This window comes from Elgaria multicarinata, chromosome 2 (genome assembly GCF_023053635.1).
Source record: "Elgaria multicarinata webbii isolate HBS135686 ecotype San Diego chromosome 2, rElgMul1.1.pri, whole genome shotgun sequence".
In the NCBI taxonomy this organism is placed as follows: Eukaryota; Metazoa; Chordata; class Lepidosauria; order Squamata; family Anguidae; genus Elgaria; species Elgaria multicarinata.
This window is the reverse complement of record NC_086172.1, coordinates 171,744,240-171,763,479: the sequence shown is the minus strand read 5'-3', so window position 1 is coordinate 171,763,479 and position 19,240 is coordinate 171,744,240. Positions and strand designations below refer to the sequence as shown.

At 45.2% G+C, this 19,240-nt stretch overlaps 1 protein-coding gene across 1 annotated transcript in view; it reads left to right on the top strand.

Annotated features, from left to right (window-relative positions):
• Positions 1-19,240, top strand: part of LOC134393168 (nesprin-2-like) — a 272,899-nt gene that overhangs the window by 112,541 nt on the left and 141,118 nt on the right. The window contains exons 44-47 of the mRNA XM_063118134.1: positions 1,145-1,282; positions 8,148-8,327; positions 11,424-11,498; positions 15,076-15,189. Of these exons, the coding sequence (XP_062974204.1) occupies positions 1,145-1,282; positions 8,148-8,327; positions 11,424-11,498; positions 15,076-15,189 (507 nt within the window). The remainder of the gene's footprint in view (positions 1-1,144; positions 1,283-8,147; positions 8,328-11,423; positions 11,499-15,075; positions 15,190-19,240) is intronic.

Here is a 19,240-nt window from a genome sequence, read left to right as displayed (position 1 = left end):
CCTGCAAAAGCGGTTATGCAGTTTTCATAATTGCAATCATTCAAATCGCTGTGCATTGCAAGTATTTTATTCTCCACAATTGGCTTAATCGCACATCATGTTTGCCCAGTCAGAAGCACAGGCATCTCTCCTAAGAGGTATATAAATTATTGTTGCACATCAAATGCTTAATTGAGCATCTTCTTGACTATTGAGTCATTGCTTCTTTTTCTTTTCCTTGATTCAGTAATAATACTTTAGGATAATTACCTGCAATAGCGTGCGCGCACACACACACAGACACATATTTATTTATTTATTTATTTATTTAAGGATTTTTATGCCGCCATTCATCCAAAAAAGGCTCTCATGGCGGCTCACAAAAGTATTTCTTGACAGTCGCTGCCCACAGGCTTACAATCTAAAAGACATGACACAAAAGGAAAGGGGATTGGGAGGGAGGAGGAGGAGGGGGAAAAGGAAAACAAATCCAGGCACTACAATCTTAGTTGCAAAGTTCAGCAGTTACAGTTGACAGCAGGAGGGAGGGGGCTCTGAGCTGGAGCTGGACCCAGGCACGGTGGAGAGGTGCCTGGCTGCTGCTTCCTCCCTCACTGGTGGCCCCTGCAGAGACAGTTGGTAGCAGGAGGGAGGGGGCTCTGAGCTGGAGCTGGACCCAGGCACGGTGGAGAGGTGCCTGGCTGCTGCTTCCTCAAGTAGAAAATCATGGATAATGATTCCTAAATTTTAAATTTGGGGAACTGCTTAGAGAGCTTCGGCTATTAGGTGGTGTAGAAATAGAATGAATAAGCCATCCCGTCCTTTACATTTTACAGGGAAATGCAGTTCCCTCTGCAGACCCTTAACTGTGAAGTGCTCCCATCCATCACAAGGCAGTAGAGAGTGGCCCTTACTCAGAATAGAAGATGCTGGCTTAAATAACCCAATGGTCTGACTTGCTAAAAGGAGTGTAATACATTCATTCAATGGAAATTAGAGCTTTCTCGAGCTGTTGTTTTCCCCCTTAATGCACTGAGTCATCTCCTAGCTTGTCTACACAGGTGTGGGCAGAATGGAATGAGTGTTAGGTGGAAATGATTTATTAGATCGTGTGTCCCACTCTCCACTTCAAAGCAGCTAAAAGTAATGATTTTTTTCTTTATAGCCCATTGTAAAAGAGATGGAAGAAAATGAGCAAGAAATGGACTTCCTGAAGAAGCGCCAGTTCCCAAAGAGTGACTTGGATGAATTCTCTAATTCTACAGAAATCCCAGGGCCTGACCAGGCTGCCTCCTACCCAGAGGTCAGGTTTGCAACTTTTCATTCCACTCCTTGCTCCGTCTGTAACATAAGAACATAGGAAGAGCCCTGATGCTGGATCAGACCAAGAGTCCATCTAGTCCAGCACTCTGTTCACACAGTGGCCAACCAGCTGTCGGCCAGGGATGACCAAGCAGGACATGGTGCAACAGCACCCTCCTGCCCATGTTCCCCAGCAACTGGGGCACACAGGCTTATTGTCCCGAATACTGGAGATAGCACACAACCATCAGGGCTAGTAGCCATGGATAGCCTTTGCCTCCAGGAATTTATCCAACCCCCTTTTAAAGCCATCCAGATTGGTGGTCATCACTACATCTTGTGGTAGTGAGTTCCATAATTTAAATATGCGCTGTGTGAAGAAGTACTTCCTCTTATTTGTCCTGCATCTCCCACCATATTTATATCCTGTTTCCTCTCAAAGGACCTTAAGGTGGTGTATGTGGTTTCCCCCCTCCCAATCCCCACTTCATTTTATCCTCACAACAACCCTATGAGGTAGGTCAGGCTGAGCGTGACTAGCCCAGGGAGTTCTGTGGATTTGAAACTGGATTTGCCAGCACTGTAGCCACTACACCAGGATAAGAACAGCCCTGACCTGGCCCTGTGCAGTCCTTTGTTGCGGTTGTATAGGGTGACCATATGAAAAGGAGAACTGGGCTCCTGTAAAGCTGCAGGAGCTATACTAGAGTGACCAGATTTAAAAGAGGGCAGGGCACTTGCAGCTTTAACTGGTGTGATGAAGAGGGAATTTCACCAGGTTCTCCATATATACAAATGACACCTGCCGAAATTCCTTTTTCAATACAACTGTTAAAGATACAGGAGTCCTGTCCTCCTTTTCACATGGTCACCCTAGGTTGTAGCTACTGCTGCTGCTCTGCCTTCTAACTGGCATGGATGCCATGGTGGCTGTGTGATGTTTGGACTCTACGTATGCTTAGGACCTAAGAGGCATACTCCGCTTCATTTTAAAGGGGGTGGGGGATGTGACATTCTGCTGCCTTATATGCCATAAATGTAAATATCTGCAAAGTTAATGGTTTATTATGTATAAAGTTCCAGGAAGTAAGTAGGCCTCAATGTACATACAATTTGTAAGGGAGGCGGGGTTGAATGCCTGAGTGCTGATTGGGTAGTGGCAGGGAGTGCTTGGATTGGCTGTGTAAGAAGGGGAGGAGCTGGAGAAATGTAGCTATATATAGTCTGAGGCCATAGCTGGAAGGAAGGTGTATCCCTGGATCGGCCAGGGGTCAAACCTGTTCATCTAGGTGACACACAGGGGATCCAGTGCTCAGGCAGGGGCGAACCCTGGATGATCCCAGGATAAACCTTAGGTCTAGCTGTGGCCTGAGCGTGGGTAGGTGGGTGTGGGGTGATGATTCTGTGAAGGGTAGAGAGAAGTAGATGATTATATGAGGGAAGTGTATTTATTTATTTATTTATTTATTTATTACATTTCTATACCGCCCAGTAGCCGAAGCTCTCTGGACGGTTCACAAAAATTGAAACCATAATAAAACAACCAACATGTTAAAAGCACAATTACAAAATACAGTATAAAAAGCACAACCAGGATAAAACCATGCAACAAAATTGATATAAGATTAAAATACAGAGTTAGAACAGTAAAATTTAAATTTAAGTTAAAATTAAGTGTTAAAATACTGAGAGAATAAAAAGGTAGGATTATATGAGAGAAGTAGATGATTATATGAGTACGAAGATAGTTATTTTATTATTATTATTATTATTATTATTATTATTTTATTTATTACAGTCTAAGCTTTCTGGGCAGTTTACAAGTAAAACCATAAAATCCAGATTAAAACTTCAAAATCACATAAAACCAGAATAAATTACAGTCCAGGGAAGGCTTGTTTAAAATATATGTTTTTAGGAGGCGTTTAAAAGTTATTATATTTTCCACCTCCTGAACCGCATGAGGGAGGGTTTTCTAGTAGTATTATATAATAGAATCTTATAAGAAAGAACTGACAGAAAGCAATACGCTTAGAACCTTGTAACCATATGCATTTGAACTGAGGAAACCATTAAGCTTGACGTTAATAAATTCCAATTACATTTAAATAACTGGTGTGGTCTGTCGAGGGGTGACTGAAGAGAGAACACTTAATGGTGGCAGCGGAATAAGAAACTGAGGGCTAGGTTGCTGGGCTGTGGAGCTGTGGGGCCTAAAGAATAAAGGCGAGACAGGAGCGGCAGCAGTAGGCCAAAACCCTCACACACGTCATTAGCACAGGGGCGATTGAAGTGGTCCTGAGTGCTAGTGGTGTGGATAGTCCTGTCAGGTAGCTTGTGGGTGTCCCAGGTAAAGCCAAGACGACACAGGTGAAGACAGGACATCACAGACTGCAACAGCGGTTGTGATGTATGTTTTCTTGCTTCCTGAGTCTTGGTTCTTCCTCCTCATCCTCCTGGCCCGCTCCCAGGAGAGGTCTTTAAGTGCTCTGGTGACATGCATTCACATAACAAGAGCCCTGCTGGATCAGGTCCATCTAGTCCAGCATTCTGTTCACACAGCAGCCAATCAGATGCCGATCGCAGAAGCAGGATAGGAGCGCAATAAAGCTCTCCCACTTGTGTCCCCCCAGTAACTATTCAGAGGCTAGCTGCCTCTGGCAACTAGAGGTAGCACATAGCCGTCAAGACTAGTAGCCATTGATTGCCTTCTCCTCCAGGAATTTGTTTAATCTCCCTTTAATGCCAACCAAGTTGGTGGCCATCACTAACACCTTGTGGTAGCTAATTCCATGTGCGCTGTTTGAAGAAGTGATTCCTTTTCTCTGTCCTGAATGTCGCACTATTTAGCTTCATGGGCCAGGCATCAGCAGCATTTCAACCCTCCCAGTCTGGCTGCATCAACTTCCCACTGGGCAAACTGTGTGCTGCAGGGCCCCAAGTGGCACAGCTCCTGACTGTGGTATTTGCAAAGACTCCATAGAATCATAGAATAGTAGAGCTGGAAGGGGCCTATAAGGCCATTGAGTCCAACTCCCTGCTCAATGTAGGAATCTACTCTAAAGCATACCTGGCAGATGGCTGTCCAGCTGCCTCTTGAAGGCCTCCAGTGCGGGAGAGCCCACAACCAGATACGCCCTTATCTGGACAGAGATAGCCTAGCTACAGTTATCCATGCTCTGATAACCTCTCGCTTGGATTACTGCAATGCGTTATACGTGGGGCTGCCTTTGAAAACTGTCCGGAAGCTTCAGCTGGTACAAAATAGGGCAGCCCGTTTACTAACAGGGACTGGCCAGCGAGATCACATTATGCCAGTCCTTTTCCAGCTTCATTGGCTGCCAGTCCAGGTCCGGGCCCAATTCAAAGTGCTGGTATTGACATTTAAAGCCCTAAACGGTTTGGGGCCAGGTTATCTGAAGGAATGCCTCCTCCCATATGTACCTGCCCGGACCTTAAGATCATCTTCAGGGGCCCTTCTCCGTGAGCCCCTGCCAAAGAAAGTGAGGCAGGTGGCTACTAGAAGGAGGGCTTTCTCCGCTGTGGCACCCCGGCTGTGGAATGAGCTCCCCAGAGAGGTCCGCCTGGCGCCTAAACTGTACTCCTTTCGTCACCAGCTGAAGACCTTTTTATTCACTCAGTATTTTAACACTTAATTTTAACTTAAATTTAAATTTTACTGTTTTAACTCTGTATTTTAATCTTATATCAACTTTGCTGTGTGGTTTTATCCTGGTTGCGCTTTTTATACTGTATTTCGTAATTGTGTTTTAACCTGTTGGGTGTTTTATTGTGATTTTAATTTTTGTGAACCGCCCAGAGAGCTTCGGCTATTGGGCGGTATAAAAATGTAATAAATAAATAAACCTCCCTAGGGAATTGGTTCCATTGTTGTACTGCTCTAACAGTCAGGAAGTTTTTCCTGACCGTCCAACTGGAATCTGGCTTCCTGTAACTTGAGCCCGTTATTCCATGTCCTGCACTCTGGGAGGATCGAGAAGAGATCCTGTCCCTCCTCTGTGTGATAACTTTTCAAGTATTTGAAGAGTGCTGTCATGTCTCCACTCAGCCTTCTCTTCTCAAGGCTAAATAACCAGTTTGAAACAATTCAGAAGCTATTATGTTTGTCTAGAAGCGCACTTTAAATCACACTAAGGGCATCTGAATACAAATAAAAAGCACAATGTGTGCATCCTGAGTTGCCTTTGAACACATGCTGTTTGTGGTATATGCGCCAGCATGCTTAGATTAGCCATGGTTGGCTGCCTTGGTGATGTGCATTGGAAAACATGTGCATGACGTGCTCTGCTCTATGTGCCAGCCTGTTGAGCATGGCCATGGTTCATTGGCTGCCATGTTGACAGTTCATTGGCTGCCGTGTTGACGTCACAAGCTCCGCATGACCTTGTGATGTGGTTCGGTCTATTCAATGGCTTTTTTTAGAGTCCACCCTCACCCCCTTAGGTGTTTGCCCTATAAATTAACTGGAGCCACCCAGAGTGCTAATTGCTTTAAGATTTCTCCAGCCTGCCAGAACTTAATTGCATTTCAGACTCAAACTGTAAACAATGCGAAGGGCGGTTCTTAGAGAGGCGAGAGCCGTGAGCTTCAGAGAAGGTGATGCAGAAATAAATCCAAAGCATGACAACAATAAACTTTCAAAGCAAAGAAATAACAACAACAGAGCCATTTTCTCTGAAGCCGGGGTGGAATTCGTCCCAAACTTATTGATTACTGCTATGATAAAAACATAGAGATCGTGGGAAAGTCTGGATCTGGCAACGCTCTGTTCGCTAAAACACTTAAATGTGTTACATTTAAATTTGTAAAATTTGGGAAGCTGACAAAGGAATGGATGTTTTCCATTAAAATTGATTAAGGCACTTAATACACTTGCAAAGAAGCAATTTCCCAGGAAGTCTCATTTGGATTTCTGAGAATGCAGGCTTAGAATTCCGGTGCCCATGTGTGCTGTTTGGACTGCAGTGATTGGGAGCCTGCCTTGACGGCTCCGCTTTGATGCCACGCTGCTGCTAAGCCCTGTGGGGTGGCGGCAAGTAATCCCTACGAAGATGGCAGCACGGGTTTTCCGGTAGCCATTCGGCTCACCAGGCCCGCCCCTTTCCCAGCTTCTGGCGACCAATCAGAGGTTGTCTTCCGCCCGGGAACGCCGCCCCGCTTGACGCCAGAGCGAGGTCAGACTACAGAAGAGCCACGGTGACCTTGCTTTAGCGGGAGAAGTCGGAGTAATTCCCCGACTTTTTCAGTACGCACCTTTGTCTATTTGCCCCGTGGTGGATGCGAACTGGCAGCTGGGTCATATATGACACAGCACTGATTTGCATCTACTGCGGGGCAAAGATGACGTTTAGGCAGCCCTTTGGACAAAATGACAGTTCTACACGTTGCTTTCTCCAGATGTATGGATGTTACACTTGTAATTTTAGTCCTGCTTCACATACACACCCTGCACCCTGGGAGCCACTTATGTATTTATCATATCTATCTAATGGCAGATGCCCTCTGAGCGGTTTCTAGTCATAAAAACCAAAGCAATATAATAGCAACCAAAAAACAGATACAACAATACAAGTGTCAACATACTAAAAATATATTAAAGAGCCAGCAGTAAACTTAATAATCAGAGCAACAGGTTAAAGATGAAATGCCTGCAGGGAGAGGAAGGTCTTAACCTGGCTTCTAAACATATGTAGTCAATGGGCCCGTTCAGAAGACACCTTAAACCATGGCTTTAACCATGCTGGTTTAGCCAGAAACCTAGGCCATGTTCAGAAGACACCTTAAACCATGGCTTTAATCATGGTGAATAAGGCCTTTTGCTTTATTCACCATGGTTAAAGTCGTGGTTTAAGGTGTCTTCTGAACACAGCCCAGCTTTCTGGCTTAACCACCGTGGTTAAAGCCATGGTTTAAGGTGTCTTCTGAATGGGTGAGATCCAAGTTCGGCCAGGACACCCGAGCAGGGTGAGAGAAATCCTTTTCAACAGCACATGGTTCCAGTGCGCTCATTCACATGAGCACATGAAGGAGATCCGCATTAAACAAGAAACGGAATAAACAGTGTAGCATGATAAAAGGGAATAGGAATGTTTCAGACTGTAAAGCCAGGAAGTGATTTGGTCATGCCACCTTGGTAATGCCTTTGCTTCTCTGAATTGCATTACCATTAGCAACACCTCTTTGTAATATGCAGAGTGCAAAGCCCTAATTAAAGTGCATAATTGCTAGGGTGCTAGGTTGAATGGGACCTACCTACACACAAATAATCGGTTCGGTGGCAACACTGGGAGAAGGGAGGCTGGCTTGGATTTTCAGAGCATGTTTTTGGCTTCTTGAGTAAAAAATTCTTATCCTTCCATTGCTTATTTTCCATTTTTGTCCCACTTGAGCTAGGGGGAAAAAAAACTTTTAAGAACAAATCAACCCTCTTTCGGAGTTACAGGAAGTGATATTAGATCGGTTGACCTGTCTAGATTAGTAATATGACTGAGCTGCATTCTGCCTGTCACACGAGGAACTCCTGACCACTTGACCTTCAGGCGTTCCACTCCCACAACTCAGGCAAGCCTAGTGAGCATCCAGAGTGCCGTTCATTGTTGAATGAAACATTGCCTACTCAGCTATGGCCGGCTGTGTCCGCATCCAGCAGGCCTTGAGGCTCATGCTGAGCCCTTTGCTCTGGTTCTCAGTAGCAATTGGGAAACGCTTCAGCACCAAGAAGAGAGCTGACGGGAACCTGGAAGATCATGCTTCAGTAAGATGGTGTAAACCGTTTGCTTTCTCCCCTCCCTTTTGCGCCCCCACCTCTGTGAAAAATGTCACATCTGAGCGTCGTTGTTCCTTAGGGCGAGGAGATGGAAGAGATAAAGCGGCGGATTGCCCTCCTGTGCCAGAGGAAAGAGGACATCCTGGCAATTATGAAGAATTCCTTGGTGGAGCTTTACCAGCGGCCAGAAGAACCCAACCTGGAAGACGTTTTGGAATCACAAGTGCCAGAGGCAAGCGGAAGTGGTGCTGACCGGCAGGTAGGTGGAACGCTGGATCCCTCCAGATGTATGAGGAATCTTAGTTAGATTATTTTTGGCTGGAACTAGGCATCACCAGAGACAAAAGGCTGCCACCAAAAATGGCTTCCTTCTGTTGATTTCATTCCTGATCCCACACAGGGCCTCCTGGTTGTCCTGTCTCCTGCACAGGTACATCTGACAACCACCAGGGGGAGGGCCTTTTCCATTGTGGTGCCCCCCTTTGGAATTCTCTCCCTCCTGCAGTGTGATCGGCAGCATCTTTGATGATGTTTTTGCACCTGTTGAAAATACATCTATTTATTTATTTATTACATTTCTATACCGCCCAATAGCCGGAGCTCTCTGGGCGGTTCACAAAAATTAAAACCATTCAAAGTATAAAACAACAGTATAAAACCATAATATAAAATACAATATAAAAGCTCAACCTAGGCATTGGTTACCTAGGCATTGGTTGATTTTCATACCTAGCACAATAGATTTGGGGGTGGGGAGGTTTGCATTTATTTTAATTGCTGTTTTAATGCATTTTGTAAACTGTCCTGTGATTTGACAATGAAGGGCAGAGTAGAAATACTTTAAATAAATAGAGAAAATTGTCTAGACGTTGTTGGAAAATGTGTGTTATGCCTTTTACATGTTATTTATTTATTATTTATTTATTGCACTTATATACCGCTCCCATAGCCAGGGCTCTCTTTTACAGAAATTCTAAAATTAAGATAAAAACGAGTATACAAAATTTAAAACTCTAAAACACAGAACATACACACATAAAGCATTAAAAACTGTTAAAAAACTAAACATGTGGGTGATTAAGATGTGCCGCCATATGCCTGGGCAAAGAGGAAAGTCTTAACCTGGCACTGGAAACATAGCAGCGTTGGTGCCAGGCGAGCCTCGTCAGGGAGATCATTCCATAGTCTGGGGGCCACCACCGAAAAGACCCTGTCCCTCGTTGCCACACTCTGAGCCTCTCTCAGAGTAGGCACCCGGAGGAGGACCTTAGATGTTGAACGTAGTGACCGGGTATATTCACGTCGGGAGAGGCGTTCCATCAGGTGTTGTGGTCCCAAGCCATGTAAGGCTTTATAGGTCAAAACCAGCACCTTGAATTGGGCTCGGAAACATACAGGCAGCCAGTGCAAGCGGACCAGAGCAGGTGTTATATGGTCGAACCTTCTGGTTCCCGAAATCAATCTGGCCGCTGCATTTTGCACGAGCTGCAGCTTCCGAACCGTCTTCAAAGGCAGCCCTACGTAGAGCGCATTGCAGTAATCTAACTTGGAGGTTACCAGAGCATGGACAACTGAAGCCAGGTTATCCCTGTCCAGATAGGGGCATAGCTGGGCCACCAAGCTATGTAGAAGGCACTCCGTGCCACTGAGGTCACCTGAGCCTCAAGTGACAATGATGGATCTAAAAGAACCCCCAAGCTACGAACCTGCTCCTTCAGGGTGAGTGCAATCCCATCCAGAACCGGTAGAACACCCCCTATGTTACAGGGGTTTAAGGGAAGAGCTAGACACAAAGATATAGGGTTTTTATTTTTGGTGGTAATGCATAATTCCATACATTAAATAAAGTGAGATTGCAAAACCACAAAAGTCAGTGTTGGATGTGCGAGTTGTATTCTGATGGACAGTGTCTTTTAAAATTCCTTCTATTTTATTTGGAAGTGTCAATGGAAATTTATTCATTGAAATTGTGACTTCAGAAAGGGAAAAAAGACTTTATTTTACACAATTGATTAGAATTTATTATCAAGGATTGTGACCTTAAGGAGTCTTCTCCAACCTGGTGCCTCCAGAAGTTTTAGATTTCAACTCCCATCAGCCCCGGCCAGAATGGACAATGGACAGGGATCCTGGAAATTGTAGTACCAGGGTTCCAGGTTGGGAGAAGCTAGCCTAAGGCCACAGCCATTACTACTACTTCAGGATGATCCATCCTGTTTTGTAGCCAATACTCCCTTTGAATAACTTGAGTCATTCACAGTCGGGAATGAAGAACTTGCAGGGCAACTGACCCATGAGTTTGCTGAGCACTGCACCGGCTAAGCGCTCGGTGATACGCACTTTCTGGAGTGCGTATCATTCAAGAAGGACGCAGACAAGCTGGAGCGTGTTCAGAGGAGGGCAACCAGGATGATCAGGGGTCTGGAAACAAAGCCCTATGAAGAGAGACTGAAAGAACTGGGCATGTTTAGCCTGGAGAAGAGAAGATTGAGGGGAGACATGATAGCACTCTTCAAATACTTAAAAGGTTGTCACACAGAGGAGGACCAGGATCTCTTCTCGATCCTCCCAGAGTGCAGGACACGGAATAATGGGCTCAAGTTAAAGGAAGCCAGATTCCAGCTGGACACCAGGAAAAACTTCCTGACTGTTAGAGCAGTACAACAATGGAATCCGTTACCTAGGGAGGTTGTGGGCTCTCCCCACTAGAGGCCTTCAAGAAGCAGCTGGATGACCATCTGTCAGGGATGCTTTAGGGTGGATTCCTGCATTGAGCAGGGGGTTGGACTCGATGGCCTTGTAGGCCCCTTCTAATTCTGCTATTCTATGATTCTATGGTCCTCCCCAGAAAGGGAGGCATTCCAGAGAGAGGGGACACCACAGAGAAGGCGAAGTGCTGTGTTGCTGCTGGATAGGACTCTAGGACTTGGCATTGACAGCAAGGCCTCCGCTGAAGCTCAGGGGTATCTTTATGTATTCATTCATTCGTTTATTTATTTATTTATTTACTTCATTTCTATATAACAAATAGCCTGAGCTTTCTGGGCAGGTCACAAAATAGAGGTGAAAGCATGAAATGCAAGGACTGAAAAACATAACGTAAAATCGAAAGCAAATTAAAATAGCCACCGAATAAAAACAAAACCAATAGCAGAAGGCAACAGCAGTGCAAAGATCTGAAAAGCACTGTTTTTAAATCTGAGGAACTAAAAAGCCTGGATTGATTGGTTGCTTAGTACTTGTGAGAAACCGGTTGCTCATTAAACTTTGACGAGGACAGAATAAAATCTTGGCCTGTTTTGCTGCAGCAGATTACTGAGATCTCTCTCTCTCTCTCTCTCCATGTGCATTGTAGGCCAAAAAGCGGGGCTCAGTGTCCCTTCTGCCTTCCTTGGTTGAAGAAGCTGAAGACAGTTCATTCCACAATGAAGTAAGTACAACACAGAGTTTCGTGGGTCTTAAGATTCCCTGTAGAATAACAAATATTGTAAAATTGTCAGTTGCAAATTGTTCACAATATATTTGAACATGCATGTTCATCATGCTAGGAGCTGCTGAATTGTACCAGATACCTCTGGAGACAAGCAACAGGATCAGATTCTCCTTACCTTCTTCCTTCGGGGCAGGTTTTAGTTCCAGTAGGGTTATAAATACATCACATATTGAAGACTGAACCTGAAGGGGGTGGTTTTTTGTTTCCTCTTTTGGCAATTTTTGGGGCTTGTGGGAGAAGCCCCCAAAATGTGTCCATTCAGAGTGAGGAGAATGCTAATCCAAGAGGTGTTGCCTTCGCTCTGCATTGGCTTCATAACATTGCCACATAGCCAAATCTGGCTATGTAATGCCATTATGTCATCACACTTTCTAAGTGGTCACTGACTGGCTGCCAAGAAAATGGTCAAGTTGTGCATGTAGGGGCAAACGGAGAATCAGCAGCAACCGATTAGGGGAAGAATACCTAGTGAACAAGGGGAAAGAGAGGGGAAAGGAACTTTTCAGACCTCCTGAAAGCACTCATTTTGCATTTGGAACTGTTAGAAGTAAATGTGCACTCATGTCTGTTTCACTGTTAGTACATGCCATGGGAAGCTTCCATTGCTAGGGAGTTTATTTTTATTTATTTATTTTCAGCATTTTTACTCTGCTCTTTAGTCAAAAAAGGCTCCCAGAGTGGCTTAAGTTGAATACTAGGACAGTCCCTGCCCTCAGACTTACGATTGAAAAGTCATGACATAAAAGGAAAAGGAATTGGAAGGGAGGAGGAAAAAACCAAAACTCTGGCATCAGTTCTTAGTCTCAAAGTTGTTATAGATATTGGCTCAGTTCAGACAACACGTTTCTCTGCACAGTGGGAAAACTCCACTCAGTGGTTGAGTTCGTAGGGGGTACTCCCCACACAACATGTTCTAACTCCAACATTGTGTGACTGTGGGCTCCCGTGGAGTTGAGTAAAAGTCAAGGTGATGTTTGATTGACAGTTCCTCCACCCTCTTCCCTCCCCTGGTCCTCCCGATGGTATCCCATCAGCCATTGCTGCAAAAAAACCCAATCCTGGTGGCTGTCCTAGAGCGGCACTCGCTCCTCTCGCCACTTTTGCCAGGGAACTCTGTAGCCAGTGGGAAAAGTCAACTCAGTGGGAAACTCCATGTAGCCCTCTGCACAACACACAACACAACGGTTGTGCAGGAACCCTGCTCTGAATAGTGTGGATATTCAGCGTGGAGTGTTTTCTAAAAAAACCAAAAAACTCCACCATTATGTGGAGTTTTCTCTCCAAACAACACGTTTCAAAACCATGGTGTAAAAACTCCACCGTGGAGTTTTAAAACCACCATTGAGAAACGTGTTGTCTGAACTGCGCCATTGTCTATATCAAGGAAGGGTGAAACGGTTTCCCTGCAGCTTTCTTTCCCTGGCCAATGTATGGGGCCAATTTGATCTCCCTTTCACCTTGATGTTGTTCCTGGAAAGCGTGGGGGGTGGGAGGTAGCCACCCAGTGGCCGTTCTTTCTCTGTCAGATAATTGGCATGCAGTGCCACAGATCCGTAGGTCCAGTGAAGACCAGAGGCAAAGACAAGAAGAAGCGAGGGAGCAAAGAGTTCTCTCGATAGAAATTCCCAAAATGTCTAGTTTGGGGCTGTAGTAAGAACCTGGGTCTCCTGTTGAATTGCTCTTTCAACAAACAGACAAAAACGACTGGAAGATCATAGAATCATAGAATCATAGAATAGCAGAGTTGGAAGGGGCCTACAAGGCCATCAAGTCCAACCCCCTGCTCAATGCAGGAATCCACCCTAAAGCATCCCTGACAGATGGTTGTCCAGCTGCCTCTTGAAGGCCTCTAGTGTGGGAGAGCCCACAACCTCCCTAGGTAACTGGCTCCATTGTCGTACTGCTCTAACAGTCAGGAAGTTTTTCCTGATGTCCAGCTGGAATCTGGCTTCCTTTAACTTGAGCCCGTTATTCCGTGTCCTGCACTCTGGGAGGATTGAGAAGAGATCCTGGCCCTCCTCTGTATGACAACCTTTTAAGTATTTGAAGAGTGCTATCATGTCTCCCCTCCATCTTCTCTTCTCCAGGCTAAACATGCCCAGTTCTTTCAGTCTCTCTTCATAAAGAGAGAAACAGTCTCTTGTTTCCAGACCCCTGATCATCCTGGTTGCCCTCCTCTGAACACGCTCCAGCTTGTCTGCGTCCTTCTTGAATTGTGGAGCCCAGAACTGGACGCAATACTCTAGATGAGGCCTGACCAGGGCCGAATAGAGAGGAACCAGTACCTCCCATGATTTGGAAGCTATACTTCTATTAATGCAGCCCAAAATAGCATTTGCCTTTCTTGCAGCCATATCGCACTGTTGGCTCATATTCAGCTTGTGATCTACAACAATTCTCGTTTGTAGTATTGCTGAGCCAAGTATCCAGATCTCATATTGCTTCTTTTAAAATCATTTGCTCCTTTTAAAATCTATTTTAAAGTGTTTTATTCTGGTTTTTATTTTATTTTTATCTTGTACACCGCTCCGAAATTTTCAATGGGGAACGGTATATAAATATTGTAAATAAATAAATAAATAAATAATGATATTTCCATTGCCCCAGGGAGACTTTCATTAGCTAGCTGGGGGAATGAGCCTCCAGGTTTGCTACGTCCCTGTAGCCTAAGAGAAACCAGTCAAAATAAAATGCAGCATCCGAGCACTTGTGCTTGAGAAAAAAAACCCATGTCAAGACAGCTGGCATAATGCAAACAAGGCAGAAAAGAACGCTGGGGAAATCCGGCCATCGTAGAAGTTCAAGGAAGCAGGGACAGCGTGGCGGCGGTATGAAGGGCAGAAGTGTTCAGGCCTTGGGGCTACATGTGGACGAAGATATATAGTTCAAGGTGTGAAGGGAGGCAGAGGAAACACAACGGTGAGAATTACAGGGTGTCAGCTTATGACAGGAACAAGGAAACAGCTACGGGGAGGCAGGAGAAGCATAAACGTGATTTACGACTCTGCATATAGACTCTTCATACCAACTCACAGTGTTCTCAATTCACGCACACGGTTGTTGTAATTTCTCTCACCTCTATAATCCCCAGATTGTCCTAAGGATCATTATATTGGCTATAGGGCCATTATTTCAGACCACATGATTGTTGTGACTCCCAACTCTTCTGCATTTTTGGCTGCAGAATTAATATATATCCAGAATTGAGAGGTGTTACATCTTTGAAGCGTTTGTAACAACAGAAAGCTGCAGCATGGCCTCTCCCCCCCACGTAACATCTCCGTGACTATGTTCAGACGACACGCTAAGCCACGGTAGTTTGAGCATTTTGAGCTAAACATTTTGGTTTAGTGTCTTGTGTGAAACATGACTTAGCGTGTCGTGTGAACCGTTCCTAACCATGGTGGCTACATAAGCATGGTTTAAACACAGTCACTAACCATTTGCTGCAAAAAGGGTTAGCAGCCTAACCGTGGCTTAGCATGTTGTCTGAGCAGGCCCGTTTTCTTTGCAGGAGGTTGATGTGGATGAACCAAAGCCCGTATGCGATAAACCTGATCAGCAGCTTGATTTGTTGTCTCTGCAGAGAACCGAAAATGATGAGGAGCCTGTTGGCAACCAGACCAAGGTAATTGTACTAACGATTAGAAGACTGTTGAAAGTATCAGGTTGCTACTACTACCAGGATGTTATTGAAAATAAAATGATCAGGTTACTTACTACTAGAAAATCAAAATGAAAAAAGGTGTGGCCCTATTGGTAGGCACATGGGTTGTTTCGTGCACTGCATGTAGAAGAATAATCGGATTAGAGCAGTCTTCCCCAAACTGGTTCCCCTCCAGGTGGGTTGAACTATAAGCCCCATCATCCCCAACCAGCATGGCCTCAGACCATGACCTTAACATCCAGGTAGGTAAGTATGGCAGAAGGTGTTCCACCAGGTAACCTAGCTGCAAGCCGTTACTTTGATGGCTTTAACAGAGGATTCATGTAGGAGAAGTCCATCCATGGCGGGCAGGGCATGATAGGAATTCCCGGCCTATGGAATTCCCTGACTTTGGAAATCAGGAAGGTGCCAACGTTGTGTTGTTTCCAGCACTTCCTGAAAACATTATAAATTCAGGAAGCCTTCCTTGAGTGACCAGCCACGGTCTTCTCAGAATTCTGTTTCATTTAAAAATAATAATTTTAACATGTTATTATTATATCATCTCTTTTCTCACTCGTGGTGGTTTTTCTGGACGGACATGACGGGCTTCGCCAGATCATGCTGTCTTTTACTGATTCAGGAATTTCCTGACAATTGAGCATGTTTTAAGTATGACTGCTTTCTGGATGTTGGTGTGGATGTATTGTGGTAGACCCAGTTTCTGAAGGTTTTCTGTACAGTTTTTTGATGTGATGCCGGTGACTGACGTGACTGTTGGAATAATTGTGACCTTTTCCTGCTACCACAGTTCTTTAACTTCCATAGACAGTGGTTTATATTTTTCTTTCTTCTCCTCTTCCTTTTCCACAACATTTTTGTCATTAGGCATTGCTATGTCAATGAGGTATGTGTGTTTTTCTTTTTTGTCTATGATTGCTGTGTCTGGACGGTTGCAAGGCACTGCCTTGTCCGTATAAATTGCTGTGTCGCAGGATATTTTATGATCTGCATTTTCCAAGATTGTTAGGGGTGAGTACGTATAGCAAGGTGTAGGTTGTTGGATGAGGTTGAATTTGATGGCCAGTTGTTGGTGAATTATTTTTGCAGCTGTATTGGGTCTTTCCATATAATCCATTGCTGCCAGAATTTTACATCCCCCTGTTACATGGTCTATTGTTTCTTGGAATTGATGGATGATGATGATGATGATGATGATTCCTATCTTCTGTTCACCATGCTGAAATCTTGGATGTGAAGCGGTATACAAATATTGTAAATAAATAATTAGTGATAGCTAAATGCTGCCACCTAGTTCTGAGTACCAGTTGTTGGGAAGCAACAGCCGGTGCTGTACTAAAGAGGGTTTTTGTCTAATACAGCAACACTCTTCTTCTGTTTTTATGTCCACATTATCCGGCATTGTTGGGCAGCTGCCAGTGTACCAAGACCCTGGCAGGGCCCATAGTAGATCCCTGCCTTTCCCACCCGCCCCCTATTTAAAAAATTCAGCCCAGCGCTCCAAGCTGCGCCAAGTGGCTGGAACTAGCTGTACTTGAAAGGTTGTTGCATAGAGGAGGGCCAGGATCTCTTCTCGATCCTCCCAGAGTGCAGGACACGGAATCATGGGCTCAAGTGACAGTAAGCCAGATTCCAGCTGGACATCGGGAAAAACTTCCTGGCTGTTAGAGCAGTACGACAATGGAACCAGTTACCTAGGGAGGTAGTGGGCTCCCCAACACTAGAGGCAGCTGGACAACCATCTGTCAGGGATGCTTTAGGGTGGATTCCTGCATTGAGCAGGGGGTTGGACTCGATGGCCTTGTAGGCCCCTTCCAACTCTACAATTCTAGGATTCCTGCATTCCCTTAACCTAGCATTACTCAAGGGCAGGGGCTGTCCACACATGCCCCCTGCCTCCACCACCACTATTGAGCTGCCAAAACTCAGCAGCAGCAGAAAGGGGTCAAGCCTTCTTTTCAAAGCGCAATTCACAGCTTCTCAGCAAAATACGACGGCACGAGGAAAAGTAGGCTCTTTTTGCCGGTAGTAAAGGTGGCAGCGAAAACAGCCGTTTGTCCCCCTGCTAACGTGCTGCTGAATTTTGCAGGCAAACCGTGAACCTGTTCTTTTAAAAGGATCCCCCCTCCCCTCCCCAATACTGAGTTTCAGAAGCCTATTTGGCAGTGCAGCAGTAGGTCCAGGGGTGTGTGTGTGTGTGTGTGTCCAACCCACAGAATCATAGAACAGTAGTGTTGGAAGGGGCCTATAAGGCCATCGAGTCCAACCCCCTGCTCAATGCAGGAATTCACCCTAAAGCATCCCTGACAGATGTTGTCCAGCTGCCTCTTGAAGGCCTCTAGTGTGGGAGAGCCCACAATCTCCCTAGGTAACTGGTTCCATTGTCGTACCGCTCTAACAGTCAGGAAGTTTTTCCTGTAACTTGAGCCCGCTATTCCATGTCCTGTACTCTGGGATGATCAAGAAGTTGCCCACTGTTGTTCTTAGGGCATTGTGAGAAGCCACCCAGTGCAATGAGCCTACCAGGACCCCCACAGTCAAAGCGGGAGATCCTTGTGATGTAGGGCGGGATACAAATGTCTTAATAATAATACTTAAATAAATAAAGTCCAACCCCCTGCATTGAGCAGGGGGTTGGACTCGATAGCCTTGTAGGCCCCTTCCAACTCTACTATTCTATGATTCCAAGGAGGATGCCCACAAGATGGCATTTTGCTCAGGGCCCCCTGAAACCTGGATCCGGACGTCCTTACATAACATAGCCTGCAACCTGTTCCAAGCTAGGGAGATGAGTTGTAAGTTTGGACGGGGCTGATGTCGTCTTAATAACTGTGCAAAAGAAAGAATTTTGGCAGGTGCAGCTTGTCATCTGGGAGTGAGAGAAGCTGCAGCTACAGAAACTGCCCCCTTTTAACTTGGAAAAACAACAACAGAGAATTTAACTTCACTGGCTTTTTTTTTTTAAATGTCCTTTTCTTTTTTTAAAACACACTTTCTCCACTTCCATATGGAAAGGTTAGGATGGTCAGAATTTTCTCTCTCGACCCAAACAAACACGCTAGGAGACTTTTTAATATAAGCCATAGTCTTGGGAGTCTTTTCCCACATTAGGAAGCAAGCTACCGTTAATGCACAACCCACAGTGAACAATGCTTTTAATTGTTGAGGAGCTTAAAGACAGTTGTTGATGACATAGGGTGGGGAGGCTTTATGTACACAGGCCAAAAATTCCACTGCCTTCCTCGGCATATAGTTCTATGTTTGTTTACATTCCCTGCTCCTCCTTTCATTCGGGCCCCTTGCCTATTTTCCTATTGTAAGCTCCTTGGGGGCAGGGGACTATATTTTTTTCCTTCTGATTCTCAGGAAAGCCCTAGTTATGGTGCTACCTGCATATATTAACTACCTGTGCACAAGGGCAACCAGCTCCATAACGTCAAACTTAAAAGGTTGTCACACAGAGGAGGGCCAGGATCTCTTCTCGATCCTCCCAGAGTGCAGGACGCGGAATAACAGACTCAAGTTAAAGGAAGCCAGATTCCAGCTGGACATCAGGAAAAACTTCCTGACTATTAGAGCAGTATGACAATGGAATCAGTTACCTAGGGAGGTTGTGGGCTCCCCCACACTAGAGGCCTTCAAGAGGCAGCTGGACAAGCATCTGTCAGGGATGCTTTAGGGTGGATTCCTGCATTGAGCAGGGAGTTGGACTCGATGGCCTTGTAGGCCCCTTCCAACTTTGCTATTCTATGATTCTATGACTTGCCTTTGAAGGGGAATAATAATGAGGGGGGAAAGAGAAAAGCGAGAGAATGGCTCTAACTCAGTGCTAGAGCACCTGCTGTTAATGGTGAGACTCAGGCCTCATCTACACCAAGCATGATATTGCACTATGAAAGCACTATGAAAGCAGTGTATAAAAGGCAGGAGCTACACTGCTGCTTTATAGCTGGATTGACAACTGTTGGGGCCCATTGACACAGACCATATACCGCTTTCATACCGCTATATC